Source organism: Mycena indigotica (genome assembly GCF_014461135.1).
Source record: "Mycena indigotica strain 171206Taipei chromosome Unknown Mind.scaff0004, whole genome shotgun sequence".
Classification (NCBI taxonomy): Eukaryota; Fungi; Basidiomycota; class Agaricomycetes; order Agaricales; family Mycenaceae; genus Mycena; species Mycena indigotica.
Window position 1 is genome coordinate 1,680,602 of NW_023503003.1, and position 19,704 is coordinate 1,700,305.

At 51.1% G+C, this 19,704-nt stretch overlaps 5 protein-coding genes across 5 annotated transcripts; 2 read left to right on the top strand and 3 right to left on the bottom strand.

Moving 5' to 3' along the window:
- Positions 1-817: 817 nt before the first annotated feature.
- On the top strand, positions 818-2,196 carry MIND_00431400 (Chorismate synthase; the record flags this gene model as incomplete). The annotated part of the gene is made up of 4 exons (XM_037361129.1): positions 818-985; positions 1,033-1,255; positions 1,306-1,559; positions 1,612-2,196. 4 exons carry the CDS (start codon positions 818-820, stop codon positions 2,194-2,196), a joined length of 1,230 nt encoding a protein of 409 aa, XP_037221421.1.
- A 2,953-nt stretch (positions 2,197-5,149) lies between these two features.
- MIND_00431500 (uncharacterized protein) lies at positions 5,150-6,067 on the top strand (the record flags this gene model as incomplete). The annotated part of the gene is made up of 1 exon (XM_037361130.1): positions 5,150-6,067. The coding sequence occupies one exon, from the start codon at positions 5,150-5,152 to the stop codon at positions 6,065-6,067; it is 918 nt and encodes a 305-aa protein (XP_037221422.1).
- A 326-nt stretch (positions 6,068-6,393) lies between these two features.
- MIND_00431600 (uncharacterized protein) lies at positions 6,394-9,490 on the bottom strand (the record flags this gene model as incomplete). The annotated part of the gene is made up of 6 exons (XM_037361131.1): positions 6,394-6,996; positions 7,046-7,761; positions 7,813-8,018; positions 8,069-8,869; positions 8,917-9,184; positions 9,232-9,490. 6 exons carry the CDS (start codon positions 9,488-9,490, stop codon positions 6,394-6,396), a joined length of 2,853 nt encoding a protein of 950 aa, XP_037221423.1.
- Positions 9,491-9,798: 308 nt separating this feature from the next.
- Positions 9,799-15,245, bottom strand: MIND_00431700 (Pleiotropic drug resistance proteins (PDR1-15), ABC superfamily; the record flags this gene model as incomplete). The annotated part of the gene is made up of 35 exons (XM_037361132.1): positions 9,799-9,922; positions 9,970-10,076; positions 10,121-10,144; positions 10,191-10,222; positions 10,268-10,454; positions 10,500-10,514; positions 10,561-10,678; positions 10,721-10,760; positions 10,807-10,829; positions 10,877-10,914; positions 10,957-11,266; positions 11,315-11,529; positions 11,575-11,622; positions 11,667-11,706; positions 11,755-11,872; positions 11,920-11,963; positions 12,008-12,030; positions 12,083-12,259; positions 12,310-12,435; positions 12,487-12,628; positions 12,676-12,864; positions 12,920-12,964; positions 13,012-13,026; positions 13,076-13,128; positions 13,175-13,231; positions 13,277-13,341; positions 13,389-13,399; positions 13,445-13,515; positions 13,564-13,575; positions 13,626-13,682; positions 13,725-13,769; positions 13,814-14,205; positions 14,259-14,560; positions 14,608-14,944; positions 14,993-15,245. 35 exons carry the CDS (start codon positions 15,243-15,245, stop codon positions 9,799-9,801), a joined length of 3,855 nt encoding a protein of 1,284 aa, XP_037221424.1.
- A 667-nt stretch (positions 15,246-15,912) lies between these two features.
- On the bottom strand, positions 15,913-17,329 carry MIND_00431800 (uncharacterized protein; the record flags this gene model as incomplete). Its single annotated transcript, XM_037361133.1, has 3 exons — positions 15,913-15,947; positions 16,000-16,392; positions 16,441-17,329. The coding sequence occupies 3 exons, from the start codon at positions 17,327-17,329 to the stop codon at positions 15,913-15,915; spliced, it is 1,317 nt and encodes a 438-aa protein (XP_037221425.1).
- Between the last annotated feature and the right edge of the window lie 2,375 nt (positions 17,330-19,704).

Genomic DNA, 19,704 nt, shown 5'->3' on the forward strand with positions numbered 1-19,704 from the left:
CTTCCAGCTCATCGCACACGCGCCGTTTTTTGTCGTGCCCACCGCAACAGATATGCAATCCAATTTACAAACGGCGCTAGCCGACTGGGACTGGACCTCGCCGCATGCCCCAACGCTGCTGACACCACTATCAGCAGCACCAAAACCACCCAGTCCCTTTCAGCAACTCGGGTCGGCCAAGAGGAGGAGTTGGGAGCCGACATTGCCGTCCATAACCGAGGATGTCGAAGCCGGGGGTGGTGACGCGCGCCCCCGTGCCAGCACTGGCAGTGCCATGGCAGACTTTGAATCGTTGTTGATATCTGCGTTGGGGGAAGACGGGGTTGATATTGACGACGACAGCTCGAGCGAGCATTCGAGAGGGTCACGGTCGGAAAATTCGGGCTGGGGGTGGCTGGGCCGGGTCAAGGGATTGGCGTTGAAGCGGCGTGGCTCGATTGCGCAGATGCTAGTGCTTTCGAGCAAGGTCCAACCGTCTTGCAAGTTTCTGGTCGGATGATAGGATGGCACTATTTTGTTTCAAGGCGGTTCCGTTCTGAACATGCATTGGCTGCCTGTGTGGAAGAAGCGAGAGAAATTTGTACTGAAAACATCCAAGTACTGTTGGAGTTGTGCTACAGGTTATCGTATGTCCGAACTAATCCCGAAACTCCGAGATTCCGAAATTTTTGACCTTGACCTCCACTCTCATCCACCAGCTCATTCGCACCCAGATCTCCTGTGTTGCGCTATAGCCACAGCTTGTACAATCGCTGCAAGTCGTAGTTATCAACAGTGCACCAGCGATCTGACCCACACTTTCAAAAAAAGGGTACTAATGTCTACCTACGGCACGCTCTTCCGCGTAACGACCTACGGCGAAAGCCACTGTGCCTCTGTTGGTGCCATTATCGATGGCTGTCCACCAGGACTTCAGCTTAGCGCTGAAGACATCCAAATCCAGCTCAACCGAAGACGACCAGGGCAGAGCGATCTGACAACACCAGTGAGCTCTAGTTGTTTCACCCATCGAAGCTAACGAACGATGTAAAGAGAAACGAGAAGGATGCGGTCCAGCTGCAATCGGGGATCGAGCAGGGAGTAACGCTTGGCACACCTATTGGCCTCTTTATTCGAAACGAGGACCAGCGCCCGCATGATTACTCTGAAACGGACTTGTACCCGCGTCCGAGCCACGCGGATTATACGTATCTCGAGAAATACGGTATCAAGGCGAGCAGTGGGGGCGGTAGAAGTAGCGCCCGAGAAACTATTGGTGTGTCTCCCTGAAAAAAAGTGAAATAACTGATTGGATGCTGCTACCAGGACGCGTCGCAGCTGGCGCGATTGCCGAAAAATACCTTCGACTCGCCCATCGCGTGGAAATCGTCGCATTTGTCTCGTCTGTGGGGAAGATCCACCTGCCTACAACTGTGGAATCAACAAACGAAGAGGGCGACGAAGCAGCGGAACCATTATCTCAAGAGTTTCGCAACTTGTTGTCAACGGTAACACGGTCTACTGTCGACCAGCATCCTACCCGCTGCCCACACCCCGAAACTGCCGAACGAATGAAGCAGGTGCCTATTTTATTTATGAGACGTCGATTCTGCTATCTAACATTCTGGACAGCGTATAATTCGGGCCAAAGATGCGTCAGACTCGATTGGAGGCACTGTCACCTGTGTAGTTCGCAACCTACCACCAGGACTTGGTGAGCCTGTCTTTGACAAACTCGAAGCACTTCTTGCGCATGCGATGCTATCCATTCCTGCAACCAAAGGCTTTGAGATTGGATCTGGTTTCCGTGGGACTGAGGTTCCCGGCAGCCAACACAACGACGCATTTGTCCAGCGGGAAGACGGGAGCCTTGGCACTCAGACAAACTGGAGCGGGGGCATTCAGGGCGGCATCTCGAATGGAGAGGACGTATATTTCCGCGTGGCGTTCAAGCCACCAGCAACGATATCCAAGGCACAGACGACGGCAAAGTATGATGGGGAGAGCGGCACACTGGCGGCAAGGGGAAGGCATGATCCGTGTGTCGTACCGAGGGCCGTGCCGATTGTCGAAGCTATGACCGCCATTGTCCTGATGGATGCGTTGTTGGTGCAGAAGTCGAGGGCTGCGGCGGCGAGCTTGTTGCCGCCAATCACTACGCTTCCGCCGACTATGGTCATGCCGCAAAAGGCCAGAGAGAGTGGTCGGGTAGAGTAGCAGTGCTGGGGGAATCTTCGCAACAGTTCTTCAACTGGGCGTACACGTGTAAAACGTCGCATAGACGAAAACTTGAGAGACTTTTCGTCACGATGAAGGCTCCGAAAGACATCAATACTTACGCGGACACGTGATTTACATCTAAAGGTCTGGAGGTCGCGTTTTTGGCGAGATGTAGGGAGACTTACGTGTAAACACAAACTCGAATTCCAATCAAAGAAGTTGGCGGGAGGCGGTTGCTGGTACAATACTTAAGTACTGTTTGGAGGGCTCGGCTGACGAGTGTAGCAGTGATGACCATTCTGAGATTCAATTGGCCCTCCTGGTACTCAACGTGGTTTACGATGAAAAGAGCCACTCATCAGGACAGCACTGGATGTGATCGGGCTCATATATCTGTGGGCGTTCGCGTGACGGTGTGACATTCGTCTGTTGAACCAGAACAACCATGTTCCTCTTCAGAACTGTTCGCCGTCTGGCACCTGTCTTTGTCGCTGCCTGCGTTTCCCTGCTTGCAGGAGACAATAACTCTCTTCCCGTGTCTAGCCTTGCTGCTATTCGCCTTCCCACTCTTGAGCCACTCGTGGCCAAGTCTGTTCTCGTCCTAGACAACGCCACTGAGGCTGTCGTCTTCAAAGCCCCTGCTGTTCGACACCGTCTCCCCATCCTCGAGTCGCTTGTCCTCCTCTCACATCCGCATTTCCCCCGTTTGCGTCGCTGGGCAACCGTTCGCCAGCAGGACCTTCTCCGGCAACTACACTCTCCTCTTCCTTGGTAAGGGAGACGTGTCGGCCTTCTCCCTCCCTCTTGTTGTTCCAACTCAAGCTGCGCAACCGATCGCCACCAGCATGGACTCCATAACGATCTTCACTCCGTCGTCCCTGCAAGTCGCGCTTCCGATCGCTACCGACAGCACACGAGTCTACTGGTCCTTCACTGGCACAGATGCCGCGCTGCCGTTCGCAACCGGCTCTATTCGTGTTTCGACAACGACCTCGTCCTCTGCCTTTGTCACAGCCAACGCCGACTCGTCTCACTCTCGACCATCCGCCGCGCAACCGTTCGCAACCGGTCCTGTTGAATTTGATGATTCAAGTCAAGAGCGAGACAATTCCAAGGCTACGACGTTTTGGTTCATGTCGCACGAGATCATATTCGAAATCCTTCTTTCGGTTGCCCTAGTATTTCTGTCGAGAGAAGAGGTCTCCTTCCGGTCTATTCTCCTGCAAACGTCCAAGGCTGTTGTCGTGTCTTTTGCCCCCCAAGTTCCAGTCACGGATCCTGTCGTCGCTGCCTTCGCTCAAATTACCACGTCGTTCCTCCTGCAGCAACTACTTGACCACGTCCTCGCTGGAACAGAGGCTTTTGCAAGACCGGAATGCAGGAGTGCCAAGTTTGTGATTGAAGTCCTTGATCAGGTATGTGTTCTGCTTTCGTTTTGTGAATCCAGCTGAACGCTGTCGACTAGCTGTACAATACCCTTGTTCTCTGCATCGCGTTAAACACGGCTAATCATGTCCTGACTACTACCGTCGTCTTCGTACCAATTGTTTGCATGACCATTTGGAGCAAGACGACCAAGACCGAACTGATCGCGAACTTCTTGCCTTCGGAATTCTGGCTGAACTACGATGACCATAATAGCTTGTTCAACATGGCGACCGACATATTTCCTGACATCCTCTCGCAGTCTGCTTTCCTGACTGTCGCTTGTAATGGAATAGCGAGACAGGTGCTGCTTGGAATCGAAGCAATAGTCCCCAATACGGTATGTCTTGACCTTCGGTATTGACAAATTGCTCACTGAACGTTTTAGACACAATATCTCGTGGTCCCTCTGCTTACGGGGGCTGTTGCACAACTCCGTCCAGTAACACTCTATATCGTTTGGGGTGCGCTATTGGCAATTGTTTGGGTAGGCCTTGTCTCTGCCGTTTTAATCCATGTTGACCCAGTCTTTAGCATATTCGTCGAAACCAAAACCATCCACCATCACCTACCAACGACGAAAATCTAAATGCATCTCATCCTCTTCCATCTCGGAAGCGACGCCATTCAAAGCCAAGTGCCAACAATCAGGGTTCAAGCCCATCTCCTTCTCCCATCACACCCGCCCAAGCTGCGAAACTTGCAGCAGTCAAACCTTCGCGGTATAACCGCGCGGTCTTCAAACAGAAGAAGACCAGCAAGAGATGAAATGGCCGACCTTGTTCTCTTTCCAACGCCAGCAAACCGTGATGTCGCGATGAACGGGGGACGCCCCGTTCGTTGCACATTATGGTTTGTAAAGATTCTGGCCTCAAGGGCGGACGCGTTACAATTGAGGCGGAATCCTGTTCAAGGAAAGAGACAGGTTAGAGGTCAATATTCTCAGTTTCCTTGCTTCATCTTTATCATTATCTTTATTTCTTCATACCACGGATACCTTGCATTGTACCATAGACCGCTGCATGAAATAGAACAACCATTAAAATTTTTGGGGGGAGTAAAGAAATCAAAGTCACGCTCGGAATTCTTGCCTTGCTCCACCATGACTTCCATGAGCTTTTCGCAACGTTTAGGACATCACAGCGTGTGCTGTTGGAATTTTGGCACCAGTGCGTTTTGCTTCTGACCACGGACCTAATGTAGCTCAGTCCTTGTCTACCTCTCAGCCCAGAAGGCGTCGTTGTTTGCCCCGAGACAGTTTTCGAGTCGAAGATTGGGAGACAGCGGTGCTTGACTGACGGAGCGAATGGAATCGTGGCGGGAAGGAGACCTTAGAGTGGACCGCGGTCATGCTGCATCGTCCAGTCCACAGACCTCTAAAGCAATCTGGTGTAAATGAACTCTTCATCATCATTCTCACTTTCTTGTCCCCTGTCCAACTGCCTTGCGCTGCCGAAGCGTCACCAAGACTCATCGGGCCTCGTATAAAGCAACGTTGATTTTTCCAAACAATCATCCTTCCACTATGCACCAGTCGCACAATATCGCATGGAATGCCCTCTCATCGAACCTCGTTTTCGTCAAAGACAATCGAAGTGTTACTCCTCATCGCACAGACTTGTGTCCTTTGGGACTCCCCACCCAAGCCAAAGCGCTCAGCCATTTCGCTCGCACCCTCGAGTCAGCAATCATAGAATTTTCGACAACAGAACGCGCCAAGTACCCGAAGGCATTCCCTCTTCCAGATGACGCAGTGCTCATCCCCGATGACATTCTAACGCGGTACTGCGATATACCCTTCTCTTCTATTACGCGCGAAAACCAACAGCTCAAGGAGTGGTTGGCGCAGGCACAAGACCGAGATAGTTCTTTGCATTACTCCACGAGTCAGGGCGACTTTGCGGATGTTGTCAAAGTACTGCTTGCCGAAAATGAGATGGAAACCCTCCTCATGCTCGCACGCCACCCTAAGGTCCCACTCCAAGACCTCCACTATCTCTCATGGGGCCACAGCTTCGGGTGGAATCACATCTGCCATTGGGCGCTCCCAAGCTACATCTTCTTCAACGTGCTGCTCCCAAAACCAGAGCTCCTGGAGAACGACAAGTATCGCTCGCTACGGAGCTACCCGTACGCTATTCGGATGGCAACAGGCTCGGGTGACTATGATGCCCAGGCATACCCACACCGGGCGTTCTTCTGGGGGAGTTTCCATCGAGACAAGCCCGTTGAGGAGAGCGACCCGTTGTCGGACCCCGAGAAGCTCCACGAGTATCTGAAAATGTGCTTCCGGCTTCTGTACCGGTATGATATGCTGGCAAAGGAATGCGGATTGAAGGTGGATTGGGAGGGAGAAATTGCCACGGCGGTTCAATGGCTTTGGGACGTTAAAACTCGATCTCTGGAAGGCCCCGACGGTCATTGGATGACTCGGTTTGGCTGAAGTTTGTCAACAAGTGGTAGCACTGCAGGATTACATGCTCTTGCTTCATATTTCGTGAATATCTTGTAGTCCTTGATGAGATAATTCATAATACCTTGAATTGTTTCGTAGACATCGGCATGCACAAGGAAGACAATTCTTCCTCGAGAAATACTTCGAGTTGAGATTGACACACCAATTATAAACACCATTACGCCTCCCAACCTCAACGCGACACTACAAGAACAGTATACAATGGCTAATGGCTAATCTTGATGAACATGGTGGTAAGTATATAGCATCCCAAGCAATGAAAATGTTCTAATCTTCTTCCAATTTAAACGTGACTATCTATGCGGCTTCCCAGCTCGGGCTGTTGGTGGTTTTCTGCTGCTCTTTGCCTTGGACACTGGCACATCCGGTTTAGCTTTTGAAGGCTGTGATTTTTGTTTTCTGGGTTTGCGCGGAGATGGTAAGGCTTGGACAGCTCCACGAGTAGACGAAGACCGAGCTTCCCTTTCCCAAAGGTCCTCCACTCGCACATCCCAAGTAATGGTAGGGTCATATTGAGGGGCATTTGGGTCTGGGTAGTCCAAATCATCCTCGTCCAGCTGCTGGGCGGCTTTGAGTTTCTCCACAATGTTTCTTGCCCGCTTGCGCTCTACATGCATGGAACCATCATCCCATCTAGATTTACGTTTAGTTCCAGCAATGACGCCGTTGACCAGAGCGGCAAAAAAATCTTCCTGCATAACCTGACATTCTTGGAGCCGGAGTTTGGTGAGACTGAGGGCTGCGACGTCCCGCAAGCGTTTATCGACACTTGTGCGAAGGTCAACTTCGACAGGAAAACTGGAGATGGTGCGCAAAACACAAGGTCGTTGTCGAACTCCAGACAGCGATCGTAAGCCGTCTGCAGCACGCCTTGACGTAGCGAAATCCACAGTGGTCTAGGTCTGATGAGACAACAAGAGTTATGGTGGGAATACGTGCAAATACCTCAACGAAAAGACTGTCGATATCCAAGAGTGAAATGGCAGGATCCAGAGCGTCCGGCATTACAGGTTCATCGGTGGCAAAAAGACGAGCAGCGACCCAGATGAATGAATTATCCGCAAGTTTGAGAGCGTAGAGCAAGTCGATGTTAGGAGAAGATGGTATGCAGAAAGCAGTCCCGTACTCGTGGCTGATCCATCGAGTTGTTTCATCCAAGGTCGTTGTCACCGTCGCAAGCGGCGTTACAGACTCGTAGGCATTAGGCAGGACCATCTGGTATTGGCGGTCGCCCTGCTCGTCCAAAAACAACCTCACAAGTTGGGCCGTTTGACGGGCCCATGGCGGAACAGCATGCGGAAAGTCGACGATATCGAGTAACGAGCGCGGTTCGCCGAACACTTGCGTTATATAGAACGCAAGACAATGTGCTAGACTCTTTCTGGTTGTTGGAGGGTTGAGACGAAGACTGGTGATGAATGTCGAAGGGTAGTGATGTGGCCGATCTCGCAAGTACGCCTTCATCGGGAACGGAAACAATTGGCGCGCGGCACAAACCAGGTATAATGGCTCATCCAGGCCGATTTGAAGATCCTCCCCGTCTATGAAACGAGCACAGCCTTCGTTGGTGACCAACGCAGGGTATTCGCCGGCATTGAAACGGCGGCCCTCGTGTGTTGACATATAGCTATAGAGGATCTCAAGCAAGAGCTCTTTGTGGTCTGTTATTGGTTATCAACTGAGAAGATGCGGAAGCGCAGAGGGACACGAACCTGATGGGATTTCGGAAAAATCTGATATTCTATTGGTGCTTGATTTCCAGACATGGTCTCGCGCGAGACCTTCTTCGAAGATCGTTTTGAGAGCATCAAGGGGCGCAAGCTCGGTCGCATTCTCGACGAAATGCGAAAAAGAATTATGAGGATATTCAAGTCCTTCTTGGAGGAGCATGGAGAGGAACTCGTTAGTTAACGAGTACCTTACGCCGAGTGAGCGTCATGTTATGGTTGCTGTGAAATATTCACCAACCTTCCGCGACACCAGCGCCAAAGCCGAGCGACCAAGAGTCGGCCTGACGCCGAATCGCGCAGCTTGGGAGGCAGAAACTGGTTGATATAGGCCTCATGTGTGTCGGGATCATCGAAGCAACCAGTTGCCGAAAAAAGGTCAAAGCCGTCGGCGACCATCGAGAATGGGATACGGGTACCGACGCATATGAATTTGCAAGTTTCTCGGGTCAAAGCTTTCCACCCGCGTATTATTTCCCAAAGAAGGGGCTTGCCGTCTCCAAAGGCGTCCGGGAGTGTTTCGCAAGCAATATGAGCCTCATCTAAGACGATGAAAAGAGGCTCGTCAGGACCAATCATTGTGCGTATTTTCCGCAAAGCACCGTCGATATTTGACTGTAGGAATGGTGCATCATTGGCGACAAGCAAGTCGGTCAGTGAACTAAAAGCATCGCGTCCAACTCGCGTGGACCGGCGAGCCGTCAGCTGTGTTTGAAGCCAGCGCGCCTTGTGTTCCGCTTTCAGCCCCTCGCCAGATGTGGCTGTCTCCAGGAACATTTGAAAGACAAGCAGCCGTGCTAGCAGGATGGCACCAAAATATCGTAACGCGCACGCAGAGTTCTGCTCGCGCATTGCCTGATCATCCAACTCGGTGTCATTGAAGCCTCCACGAAATCCACAATGCGTTTGAATGGCGAGCTCAAAGTCGTGGCTGCCCAGCTTGCTGTGGCCGAGTGTGAACGTGAAGTAAAGCCCCCAGTTCGAACACAGTCCCTCGTGGCATAATCTGGACTTTCCGGTGCCGGATGCGTTGATGAAAAATCTGTGCCTCAAATTAACGGTTATATCGCAGTAAGCAAGCGACCCAACTTGTCGCTGGGAGAGAACAGACGCTCAACGCGTTCGTTCAGCACAGGGTCCTGTTTGAACATCCCGAGATTGTGCATAGCAATTTGCAAGTCGTCTGTTCGGGGGAGTTTCAAAGAATCAAGATGGCGAACGACATCAGGATCACTGTATTTTCCGCGACCAAGCCAAGGCGAAAAGATCTCGCCGGTAGACGAGCATTTCTCGACATATGGCCGAGTTTCTTCGAGATATTTGCGAGCAGAGCCAGAGACAAGCAGAGGAAATGACGCTTGAGTGTTTGTCAACTACAGGTGGCGGTTGTCTGCATGAACATACCAGATTGAATTATGCGCGGAGAAGGGTACTTATTCGCCTTCAAAAGCTCGTAGAGATGGTCTCGAGTGTGTAGGATATGTCTGCAGACAGATTCTGACACCAGTTCTGCATCCAAAGGACGGCCAGACTCCAAAAGCGCGATGGAGAGCAAGAGAGATAGTATAGGTACCGCGTCTTCAATGGAGTTTATAGCAGAAGCTTTTAGGGACTCCAGCGTCTCCGCCATGCGGGAAAGCTCCTCGTTGACGGTCTGGTTCATTGTAGGTCATTGGTGTGGGCGACATCCTGGCTGCTGCCGTGATGGGTGTGGCTATGCAAAACAGCGTGTTCTGGATGTGACGTTCTGTGACATTTATGTAGTTCAAGAATTCAGATACACAGGCTGGGTTCAGGGTCAAACACGCACTGGCAAACATGTGGAAGAGAGTCTCGGGACAAAGATATTGCTTTACCTACAGGTTTTCAAAGTCCTGGTGCTGCAGTGGTGCATCGACATGTACATAATACTTACTGCATCAGGCCACTCTCGATCCGGAAACCGGCGAGGCCCGCGAGGGGTCATGCATATTACTCCCGCCACATCCGCGCGCGCAACGCAGCCCACGCTAATAGCCGCCACGCAACCGCACACGACACCGCGATCCCAACCAGCTTCGCGGTATTCCGGTCATCGAACGAGTACAATTGCAGCCTTCCAGCGGATCAGAAGTTGTAAAGCACAGCGCAAACGATACAGACAGTTGTTCGCCCGAGACGGCAGTGCAGACACCCCGCGCGATGTCCGACTCAGAGCAGTGGAACTGGAGACCCGAGCACTCGTTGATGAATTGAAGTCGTTGAGTTGCCTGTTGAATTGTTAGTAGTGTCAAGGTAGCGCAGATGATGTTACCTTGAGTGGGGTTCCCCAAGCAATCTATTACACAGTTCATGAGGTCGGTTGTAAATGAAAAGACACGCACGATCTGTAACCAATACGGGACCGAAAGGGACACTGATAGAAAAGTGAGGAACGGGTCAAGCCTGAGATAGAACATACGAATTCCGCTGAATTGGGTCACCATCGACAACACCGTCGACACGAGCGAGACTGCAAAGCCCATGGCATCGAAGAAAGACGCGAAGATGATAGCAACGCTCTCTCCAAAGCTATTCAGTGCCCAGATAGTCACGCAGTACTCGAAGTATATTCGAGCACTGGTTTGCATTCCGACTGCGACATTCATCTGGACGTGTTAGACGACTGATCTTGATAGGAGCGAGGGACATACGAAGATACCATAAAACTGGAAAGCAGTTAGATACTTGATTTGGGCGGAATGTGATACGCACTAGGGCCGCCAGAAATTGGAACGGGACCTCCATCAACGAATATGCAAGTATCATCGTCGTAACCGAGTAAGCGGCTGAGCTGCGATATTCGTGCATGAAGAGTTGTCGATCTTGAGGGCTACCAAAATAAGATTGGTGTCCCGTGGAAAATGTCACTCACAAGATAGCAATTCCACCAATCAGGCCAACGAAAGGGATTGCTGGAGCCAAGTCAATACCCTCAACGATGTTAGATATATGCCATACCTGAGGTAGATTGTAGGACAACACTAACCAACAGCATCAGCGTAAACAATGCAGCATAACATAAACAAACCCAATTCGATCTTGACCAGCAGTAGGACCAAACCGAAGCTGGTGACGGTCAGAAAGCTAATGGTCTAGAAGGCAGCTCACCCTTTCAAAGAACATAAGCAGTAGTATTCCTGCCAACGGAGTTTGCGTAAGGCGACTCCAAAACGCATCCCGCTGCCTCCACAGGTTTCGGAACATCCTCTCCCAAACGACGGGAAACGCAATGTAGATTGGTGTAAAGCGGCCCTCAGCTACAATCGAAGACTCGATGACTCCTTCCGGTTTCGGTGCGTCGCCATTGTCGACCTTTTCTCGATACGATTTCCAAAAAGTGACGAGATTATTGACGCGGTCACGTGATGAGGCGGCTTGTGCTGAGCGCTGGTCGACCGTAACGAGATCGAGCAGATGACTTGAAATGTGTTAAAGCAGTTACCATGGAGCCACTTAAAGAACATACTCAGCGGGATTGAACCAAATTGAGGGTAGTGGGTAGCCTTGACTGTCCATAATACGGATCGCTTCTTCCCGTTTGCCACTGAACACAGCATTGCCGCCTTTGGCGAGAATAAGCAGGTTGTCGAGGGCATGGAAGATGTCGGAACGCGGTTGGTGGATGGAGACTATGACCGTTCGGCCGCTGCGCGCAATATCCTTCAGACATTCCATAACGTTCTAGGAGAAGATTAGTGCAAGTTGGCAGCTATCCGAGCTACAAACATTCGCAATGAACGAGTCGAGGCCAGAAGTAGGCTCGTCAACAACCAGCTGGGGAATATTGAGTTCGATGACGAATACAAAGCAGCACGCACAATACTGGGGTCACTGATCATCTGGACAGCAAGCGACAAACTTAAATGGTCATTAATATATCAAGGGAGGGAACCGGTATAAACTCACCGTCTCTTCTCTCCGCCAGAAATGCCCTTGAGCAATTCGCCACCAACAAGCACATCTGCACAATCCTTTAATCCCAGCATGAGCAATACTTCTTCGGCGCGGGCTATCTTTCGTTTTTCTGGAGAACGATTAGCCCAGGTATGCTAAATCTGAAGGGACACTGACTGCTCATTTTGGCTGGTAATCTCAAGATCGCAGCATATCGAAGCCTGCCAAAAGATTAGATAATGTCATGTGATTACCCAGAACAAACGTTTCTCGCACAGTCAAGGCGCTCTGTATATGGCGTCAGCCTAGTGTGTAGGAACGAAAAGGAAGAATCGCGAACAAGATGGTAGTCGTCCTCCTGTTCCACAAATGCAACCGAATGGCGCACGTCGTCCGTTGCCGGTAAACCATTAAACAAGAGCTCTCCACTCGTCTCGAAATGCGCGTTGGGTCCTGCATTGAGTTTCCGATTGGCGAGTAGCTGCAACAGGGTCGATTTTCCGGCACCAGACGGACCCTGTTAGATATAAGCTATATAAGGACACAAACAAATTATGGTCGTCTCACCAAGATCGCAGAAATCTCGCCAGCGGGAAAGTAGGTCGAAATATCGTTGAGTATTGGCTTCGTTTCCGCGCGGCGAATACCGAAGGGGAGGCCGGAGCTGATCCATTTGAAGCCAAGGTTGCGGACCTACAAAGTAGTCGGATTGCGGTTTGCAAAAGGAAAGTTAAAGAAGCCCACCTCCACATTGATCTTGGCGCGCGGAATGTCCATATCTCCCATCATTGATTCTTTGCCCCGATGGTCCTGCCCAGTAGCAGTGGCGTGCTTCACGCCTCCGGGCTTGTAAAATTGCAGGATCAACCCAGCCAATAAGTGCAGTCTAGCCAAGCAATGAGGCATCGTCAGGAATGGGGGAACGGCACCGACACAACTATGATTGCAATTTCTGCAGCAAAATAGACGATGAGCGGTGTATCCACACTAAAGTCAAGAGAGCGCAGAACATTGTTGCCGTCACATTGGGAGAGGGCGACGCCAGTAACGCCTTCGCATTCGAATGTACGATCTTTGAACTGGGTTATGGCCATGACGCGGAATGAGTAGAACGTGGTCGATCTGCGAATTGGAACTGGGTCAAGAAAGCATTCAGTCCTTGATGATGAGGACTGACATCCACTTGATCCAGCGGAGCCAAACGGGCACCACAGTTAACGAGCTGGGGTCTTGGTATGAACACGACACATCAGAATCATGATAGCTCACAATCCAGCAGAAAGACTGTGAATAGGATGTCAGTCATGCGGAAACAGAGCGTCAATTGCCTTACGTAAAGAATAGCGATAAAGCGTTGGCACACATCGAAGCTTGGGGGAAACCACGCTGAAGAACTTGAGCAGCACAACGAGGAGGGGCTGATAATACACACGAAGATAGATGCGGCTATGAGAGCCAATCCCTGTGTCGACCATTGCATGCATATGGCCTAATCGAGCCTGTCAAAATAGAAACGGGAGTATAAACAACTTACGTTGGCGACTACGATGAAGATGTTGGCGGCGAAATCGTCGCGGCGCATATTACTGAGCAGATAAACTGGTGTTGTTGAGTGTGATGTCTCAACTCAATCCTCTGAACCTCACATATTACAGCACTATATATGGTGAATTCCGAGCCAAAAAAAATGGAAAGGACTCACTATATGGTAGGGGGGATGGTTGTTGGTACAAGAGTGGCAATAAATTCAGCGATAATGTAGGGAAACGTGTTCTGCCGTAGATTAAGGGAAGCCCATCACTATGTTGTGGTTGAACGCACGTAAAGCCGGTCCTAGAGAGCAATGTCGGACACACCATAATGGAATATGTCACTCGACATACCTCTCGTTCTCGATCAAAAATGATCAAGTCGTTGCAGTACTTGTAGATCCAGTAAACCTATACCAATGAGATTTGAAGACGGCTGGACGCAACACAAACTTGAGTTAAATACCAAAATCCCGGGAAAAATTGGAAAGAAGCGCCCTGAAAGTGCTTAGATACGGTAGGATCCAGGTGGAAAACCGCACCTTCAAGCTCTGAATATCCGCTGGATTTCCTTTGAGATTGAAATACGTCAAGCCCATAAACACTCCGATGCCGATGCTCTGCAACAGAAACCCGGCAATCTGACCCAAGTTGCGATAGACGTTCAAATGTGAGCGGTGTAGCAAGATGGTTGTCTGCTGGATGATTCCCGGTCGAGCTTGTATGTCCTTCTCCTCGTCTGCCGCCAGCCCGCCATGAGACTGAGATGTTCGGGAGATCGTATGGGCGATAGCGACCTGTTGAAATGGTGGTGGTGCTTGGTCTTTAGGATCGCGATCTTTCCAAGCTTGTACGAGTGCAGCAACGCGAGTCTTTGATTCTTCCTCGCGGTCTGCAGAGCGGTTATCGATACTGGTGACATCGATCAGGAAGTCTACATCACCCATAAGCGCTTCAGGCAAGGATTGGTGATGATTGCTCACGTACCAAGCGGGTTTGTCTCCTTCCGAAGTTCACAGCCATGCCCTTCGAACCACGCAAGACTGTCTTCCCCTCTACCGCTATACACAACGTCGCCTTTGGAAAGGACCATGAGACGATCGAAAAGAGAGAAGGCATCGGAGCGTGGAGCATGCAACGAGAGGATGATTGTGCGTGAATGGCGTTTGGCCAGCTCAGAAAGAGTTTGCAGAAGTACGAAAGACGTAGTCGCGTCGAGTCCTGTTGTCGGTTCGTCTAGAATAAGCACCGAGGGCATAGTGACGAGGACACAACCGATGGAGAGACGTCTATTCAGGTCAGGGACTTGTTATACCATCAATGAGAGAAGTCCCACCTGCGTTCGCCTCCAGAGATTCCCTTGCGAAAGATTCCACCGACCACCGTGTCCGCGCATTCTTTCAGCCCAAGCTCCTCGATCGTTTGCTCTACAATTTGACGGACGGCACTCTTCTCCACCGTCTTGGGCAGACGAAGGGCAGCCGAGAACAGTAGCGTTTCTCGAACCGTCAGGTGGGGAAGCAGATAGTCGTTCTGGCGCACAAAACCAATGATTTTCGATACCTTGGCAGTCTTTCTCTGTTGCTCGCTGGCTGGCGTGAAGGATATGGAGCCGTCTAGGATAGGTAGTCCGTGTAATCTTCCTGCGACAGCATTCAGCAGCGTTGTCTTGCCTTTCTCTTGTGTTTAGAACGTTTTGTGTGATGAGCAAGTTTGCTTACCACTTCCTGAACCGCCGATGATTGCAAGCATTTCCCCGGCACCACAGGTCCCAGAGGCGGAACGTACGATTGCCGCTGGTTCGGGCAACGAGCCCTCTGAATCCCTCTTCCTTCCCTTGAGAAACGGTAGAACACGTCGCTTCGAAGCTGGTGCACCGATGGTTAGGTTTGTGATGGCAAGAGAGTAGGGTTTCGGCGGGAGTAGGGAGAGAATGAGGCCGCTTGGAGGAGCAGCGGCATCGTCTGTAGCCATCGAGGGAGGAGGCAACTCAGGACCCGCGTGGGCCATGTCATCACTTGTTATACTCAAAAGTGCATGTGATAGGGCCAAGTATTGCCTTCTAGGTAAAGCTTGGGCGAACGGCTGTAGTCGACGACTGCAATCTCGGGATGGCCGTGAATGCGAAGAGCAAGGGCGTTGAACACCTTGAATGATTTGCGCTTCCCTTCCCTTCCCGCGTCATCGCCACAATTAGGCTTGACACTTCCTTTCGTGTTTCTTGTCGCTTCAATTTCGTTGCTCCTCCGATGCACTAGCTTCTACTGGGGGGCAAGTCTGCGCTTTAAATTGTCAGCAAGGCGACCGCTCCTCACTCATCGCTTAGCCAGCGATGCGCCTTTCTGCAGCTGCGAATTGGAGATCGACACGTTAATGGGGACTCTATCATTGACAATAGGCTTGCTTCTCTTCGAATGTCCCACTGATGTCTACTCGCTTTGACTGGTCAATCTAAAAAGATCTGTATTACGAATGTCTGGGAGTCAACACCCGTCTAATGACGCGAAAGCGAATCCTGTTCTGGCTCGCTCCTACATCCGCGTTGGACCGAATCTCGACAGTGCTTGGTGCTTAGCTTGCAGTGCTCTATGAAGACGACGTTGAAGTTCAAACACATCGAAACTCTCACAGACGATGGTAGCTATTCCCAATCGTCATGCGGCCCTTTGTCGTTGCCTACTCGCGCCGATTTAGTTAGTTTATTCCAAGCCAAACACAACATATGCACCTCGAGACTGGACGATATAGAGCACGCCCGCCTGATGCAGTCCGCGGAGAGAATGCCGGATTAGAGTGGTGCACTTTGCAAACGACAAACATTGGGATTCTTGCGCGGGAAAGTGGAGCCTGAATTCGAAGCGCTGCAGGCGAGAGCTGCCGACCTCAATAAGTGTAGAGATGTTGAGATCAGCAGTCCATGAATGACCTTCTAGCGCCTCCGTCCATGCGGCGGCACTGGGCGGCGCCATGGCCTCCAGAATAATCAACTCGAGAGACGGGACGGTCAATGGCAGGCTGGTGCAGCGTAGCATTAGACCGTCTAGGTCAATGGCGAAGAGGTGCAGCGAGCGCAGATGACCTGTAGTGTGCGCGTATGACAGCCAGGTTGACATTTGCGACACTAACAATAGCTTTAAAGCAACCGTAAGAGATATGAAACTGAACCCACCATCATTCCTCATAACCCAGAGTGCTAAATGTGTCAGCGGGGCAGGGCGCTGACAGGCCACCACGTCTACAAACTCGCTCCGCCACTCGGGGTTTTCGGTGGCCAGCGTGAACGACGTGATACGGCTCAGGTCGATTTGTGAGTGGAGGAAATAGCGGCAGGTCACGTCGCTGTCCAAATCCGCTAGTCGCAATGTTTCGATTTTCGGTGCCCACGTTGCTGCTGGGGGCCATGGATCCCGCTGATCCCAGTGTTGTGTGTAGTGGATGCGGGAAAGCGAAAGCGCGACCAGGCAAGTGGCTTCACTGAAAAGTGCGAGCAACCCAACTGGCGACTGGATAACCAACCCGCGGATATGCACAGACCGGAGCGATCTAGAAGCAAATATTGCGGTCAGCGCGTGGCGAAGCGGCTCACCGAGCGCGGTCCAGTCCAGAGAATACTGTCCAATACTATTCCATTCCGCTGGCGCGTTCTCGATTAGCGCGATATGCTCCAATGAGCAAAGAAGGGGTAAGATCGTTGCTAAATGCTCATCCGCCATGATCCAGGGTATCTGCCGTTCCTCCAGGTATTGTCCGTCTTCGTCATACTGGAAACTCGTCTCAGCGCCAACAGTGACAATTTCGAGATGCTGTATCATGCGTGCGATTCCAGGTCTAGACGCTAAGCACTGCTTGAGCTCCGTAGACGTCGCTCCGCGCTCTTGTACAAGGTCTGAACTCGAACTAGAATGCACTGGCGGGACAATTCTGGTTTTGCGAAAGAGGTGAGTTCTGGCGCAACGTAGCAAGACCCTTCCGGCCAATGCGCATGCTTTGATGTCCTGCATGCTGGCTAACTTGTCCACAACAAGCTCAAGCAACTCTTGCGGAAAACGTGCAGTCATGGTAGAAGGCAAGCGTTATGTCACTCTGATCTCGATTTACAGTGTACATCAGATAAGACAAGTGGTCGATGTTGCGGTGGACATTGCGCGGGTGGTTGGTATCGAGAAGTAACAAGAGCCATGAAGCATTTATGGGCAAGTCTACTAACAGGCAAACCGAGTTATCCAATGACCGTCGGGGCCTTTCAGCGATCGAGTTTTAACGTCCCAAAGCCATTGAACCGCCGTGGCAATTTCTCCCTCCCAATCCACCTTCAATCCACATTCCTTTGCCAGCATACCATACCGGTACAGAAGCCGGAAGCACATTTTCAGATACTCGTGGAGCTTCTCGGGGTCCGACAACGGGTCGCTCTCCTCAACGGGCTTGTCTCGATCAAAACTCCCCCAGAAGAACGCCCGGTGTGGGTAAGACTGGGCATCATAATCACCCGAGGCTGTTGCCATCCGAATGGCGTACGTGAAGCTCCGTAGCGAGCGATACTTGTCGTTCTCCAGGAGCTCTGGTTTGGAGAGCAGCACGTTGAAGAAGATGTAGCTTGGGAGCGCCCAATGGCAGACGTGATCCCACCCGAAGCTGTGGCCCCATGAGAGATAGTGGAGGTCTTGGAGAGGGACCTTAGGGTGCTGTGCGAGCATGAGGAGGGTTTCCATCTCATTTTCGGCAAGTAGTACTTTGACAACGTCCGCAAAGCCGCCATGACTCGTGGAGTAATGCAAGGAACCATCTCGGCCTTGTGCCTGCGCCAACCACTCCTTGAGCTGTTGGTTTTTGCGCTTAATAAAAGAAAAGGGTAGATCGCAGTATCGCGTTAGAATGTCGTCGGGGATGAGTGTGGCGTCATTTGGGACAGGAAACGTATTCGGGTACTTGGCGCGTTCTGTTGTCGAAAATTCTATGATTGCTGATTCGAGGGTGCGAGCAAAGTGGCTGAGCGCTTTGGCTTGGGTGGGGAGTCCCAAAGGACACAAGTCTGTGCGATGAGGAGTAACCCTTCGATTGTCTTTGACGAAAACAAAGTTCGATGAGAGGGCATTCCATGCGACGTTGTGCGACTGATGCATAGTGGAAGGATGATTGTTTGGAAAGATCAACGTTGCTTTATACGAGGCCCGATGAGTCTTGGTGACGCTTCGGCAGCGCAAGGCAGTTGGACAGGGGACAAGAAAGTGTGAATGATGATGAAGAGTTCATTTACACCAGACTGGTTGCTTTAGAGGTCTGTGGACTGGACGATGCAGCATGACCGCGGTCTACTCCGAGGTCTCCTTCCCGCCACGATTCCATTCGCTCCGCACGTCAGTCAAGGACCCAATCTTCGACTCGAAACTTGTCTCCGGACGATTTCGAGGTGCTCTCACATCAGCCCAATGCCCAGACTGAGAGGTAGACAATGACTGAGCTCAACACGTTCGGTCCGTGGTCAGAAGTAAAACGCACTGGTGCCAAAATTCCAACACCTAGCCACAGCGCACGCTGGGATATCCTAAACGTTGCGAAAAGCTCGAGTGCATCTGGAAGTCATGGTGCAGCAAGGCAAGAATTCCGAGCGTGACTTTGATTTCTTTACTCCCCCAAAAAATTTTAATGGTTGTTCTATTTCATGCAGCGGTCTATGGTACAATGCAAGGTATCCGTGGTATGAAGAAATAAAGATAATGATAAAGATGAAGCAAGGAAACTGAGAATATTGACCTCTAACCTGTCTCTTTCCTTGAACAGGATTCCGCCTCAATTGTAACGCGTCCGCCCTTGAGGCCAGAATCTTTACAAACCATAATGTGCAACGAACGGGGCGTCCCCCGTTCATCGCGACATCACGGTTTGCTGGCGTTGGAAAGAGAACAAGGTCGGCCATTTCATCTCTTGCTGGTCTTCTTCTGTTTGAAGACCGCGCGGTTATACCGCGAAGGTTTGACTGCTGCAAGTTTCGCAGCTTGGGCGGGTGTGATGGGAGAAGGAGATGGGCTTGAACCCTGATTGTTGGCACTTGGCTTTGAATGGCGTCGCTTCCGAGATGGAAGAGGATGAGATGCATTTAGATTTTCGTCGTTGGTAGGTGATGGTGGATGGTTTTGGTTTCGACGAATATGCTAAAGACTGGGTCAACATGGATTAAAACGGCAGAGACAAGGCCTACCCAAACAATTGCCAATAGCGCACCCCAAACGATATAGAGTGTTACTGGACGGAGTTGTGCAACAGCCCCCGTAAGCAGAGGGACCACGAGATATTGTGTCTAAAACGTTCAGTGAGCAATTTGTCAATACCGAAGGTCAAGACATACCGTATTGGGGACTATTGCTTCGATTCCAAGCAGCACCTGTCTCGCTATTCCATTACAAGCGACAGTCAGGAAAGCAGACTGCGAGAG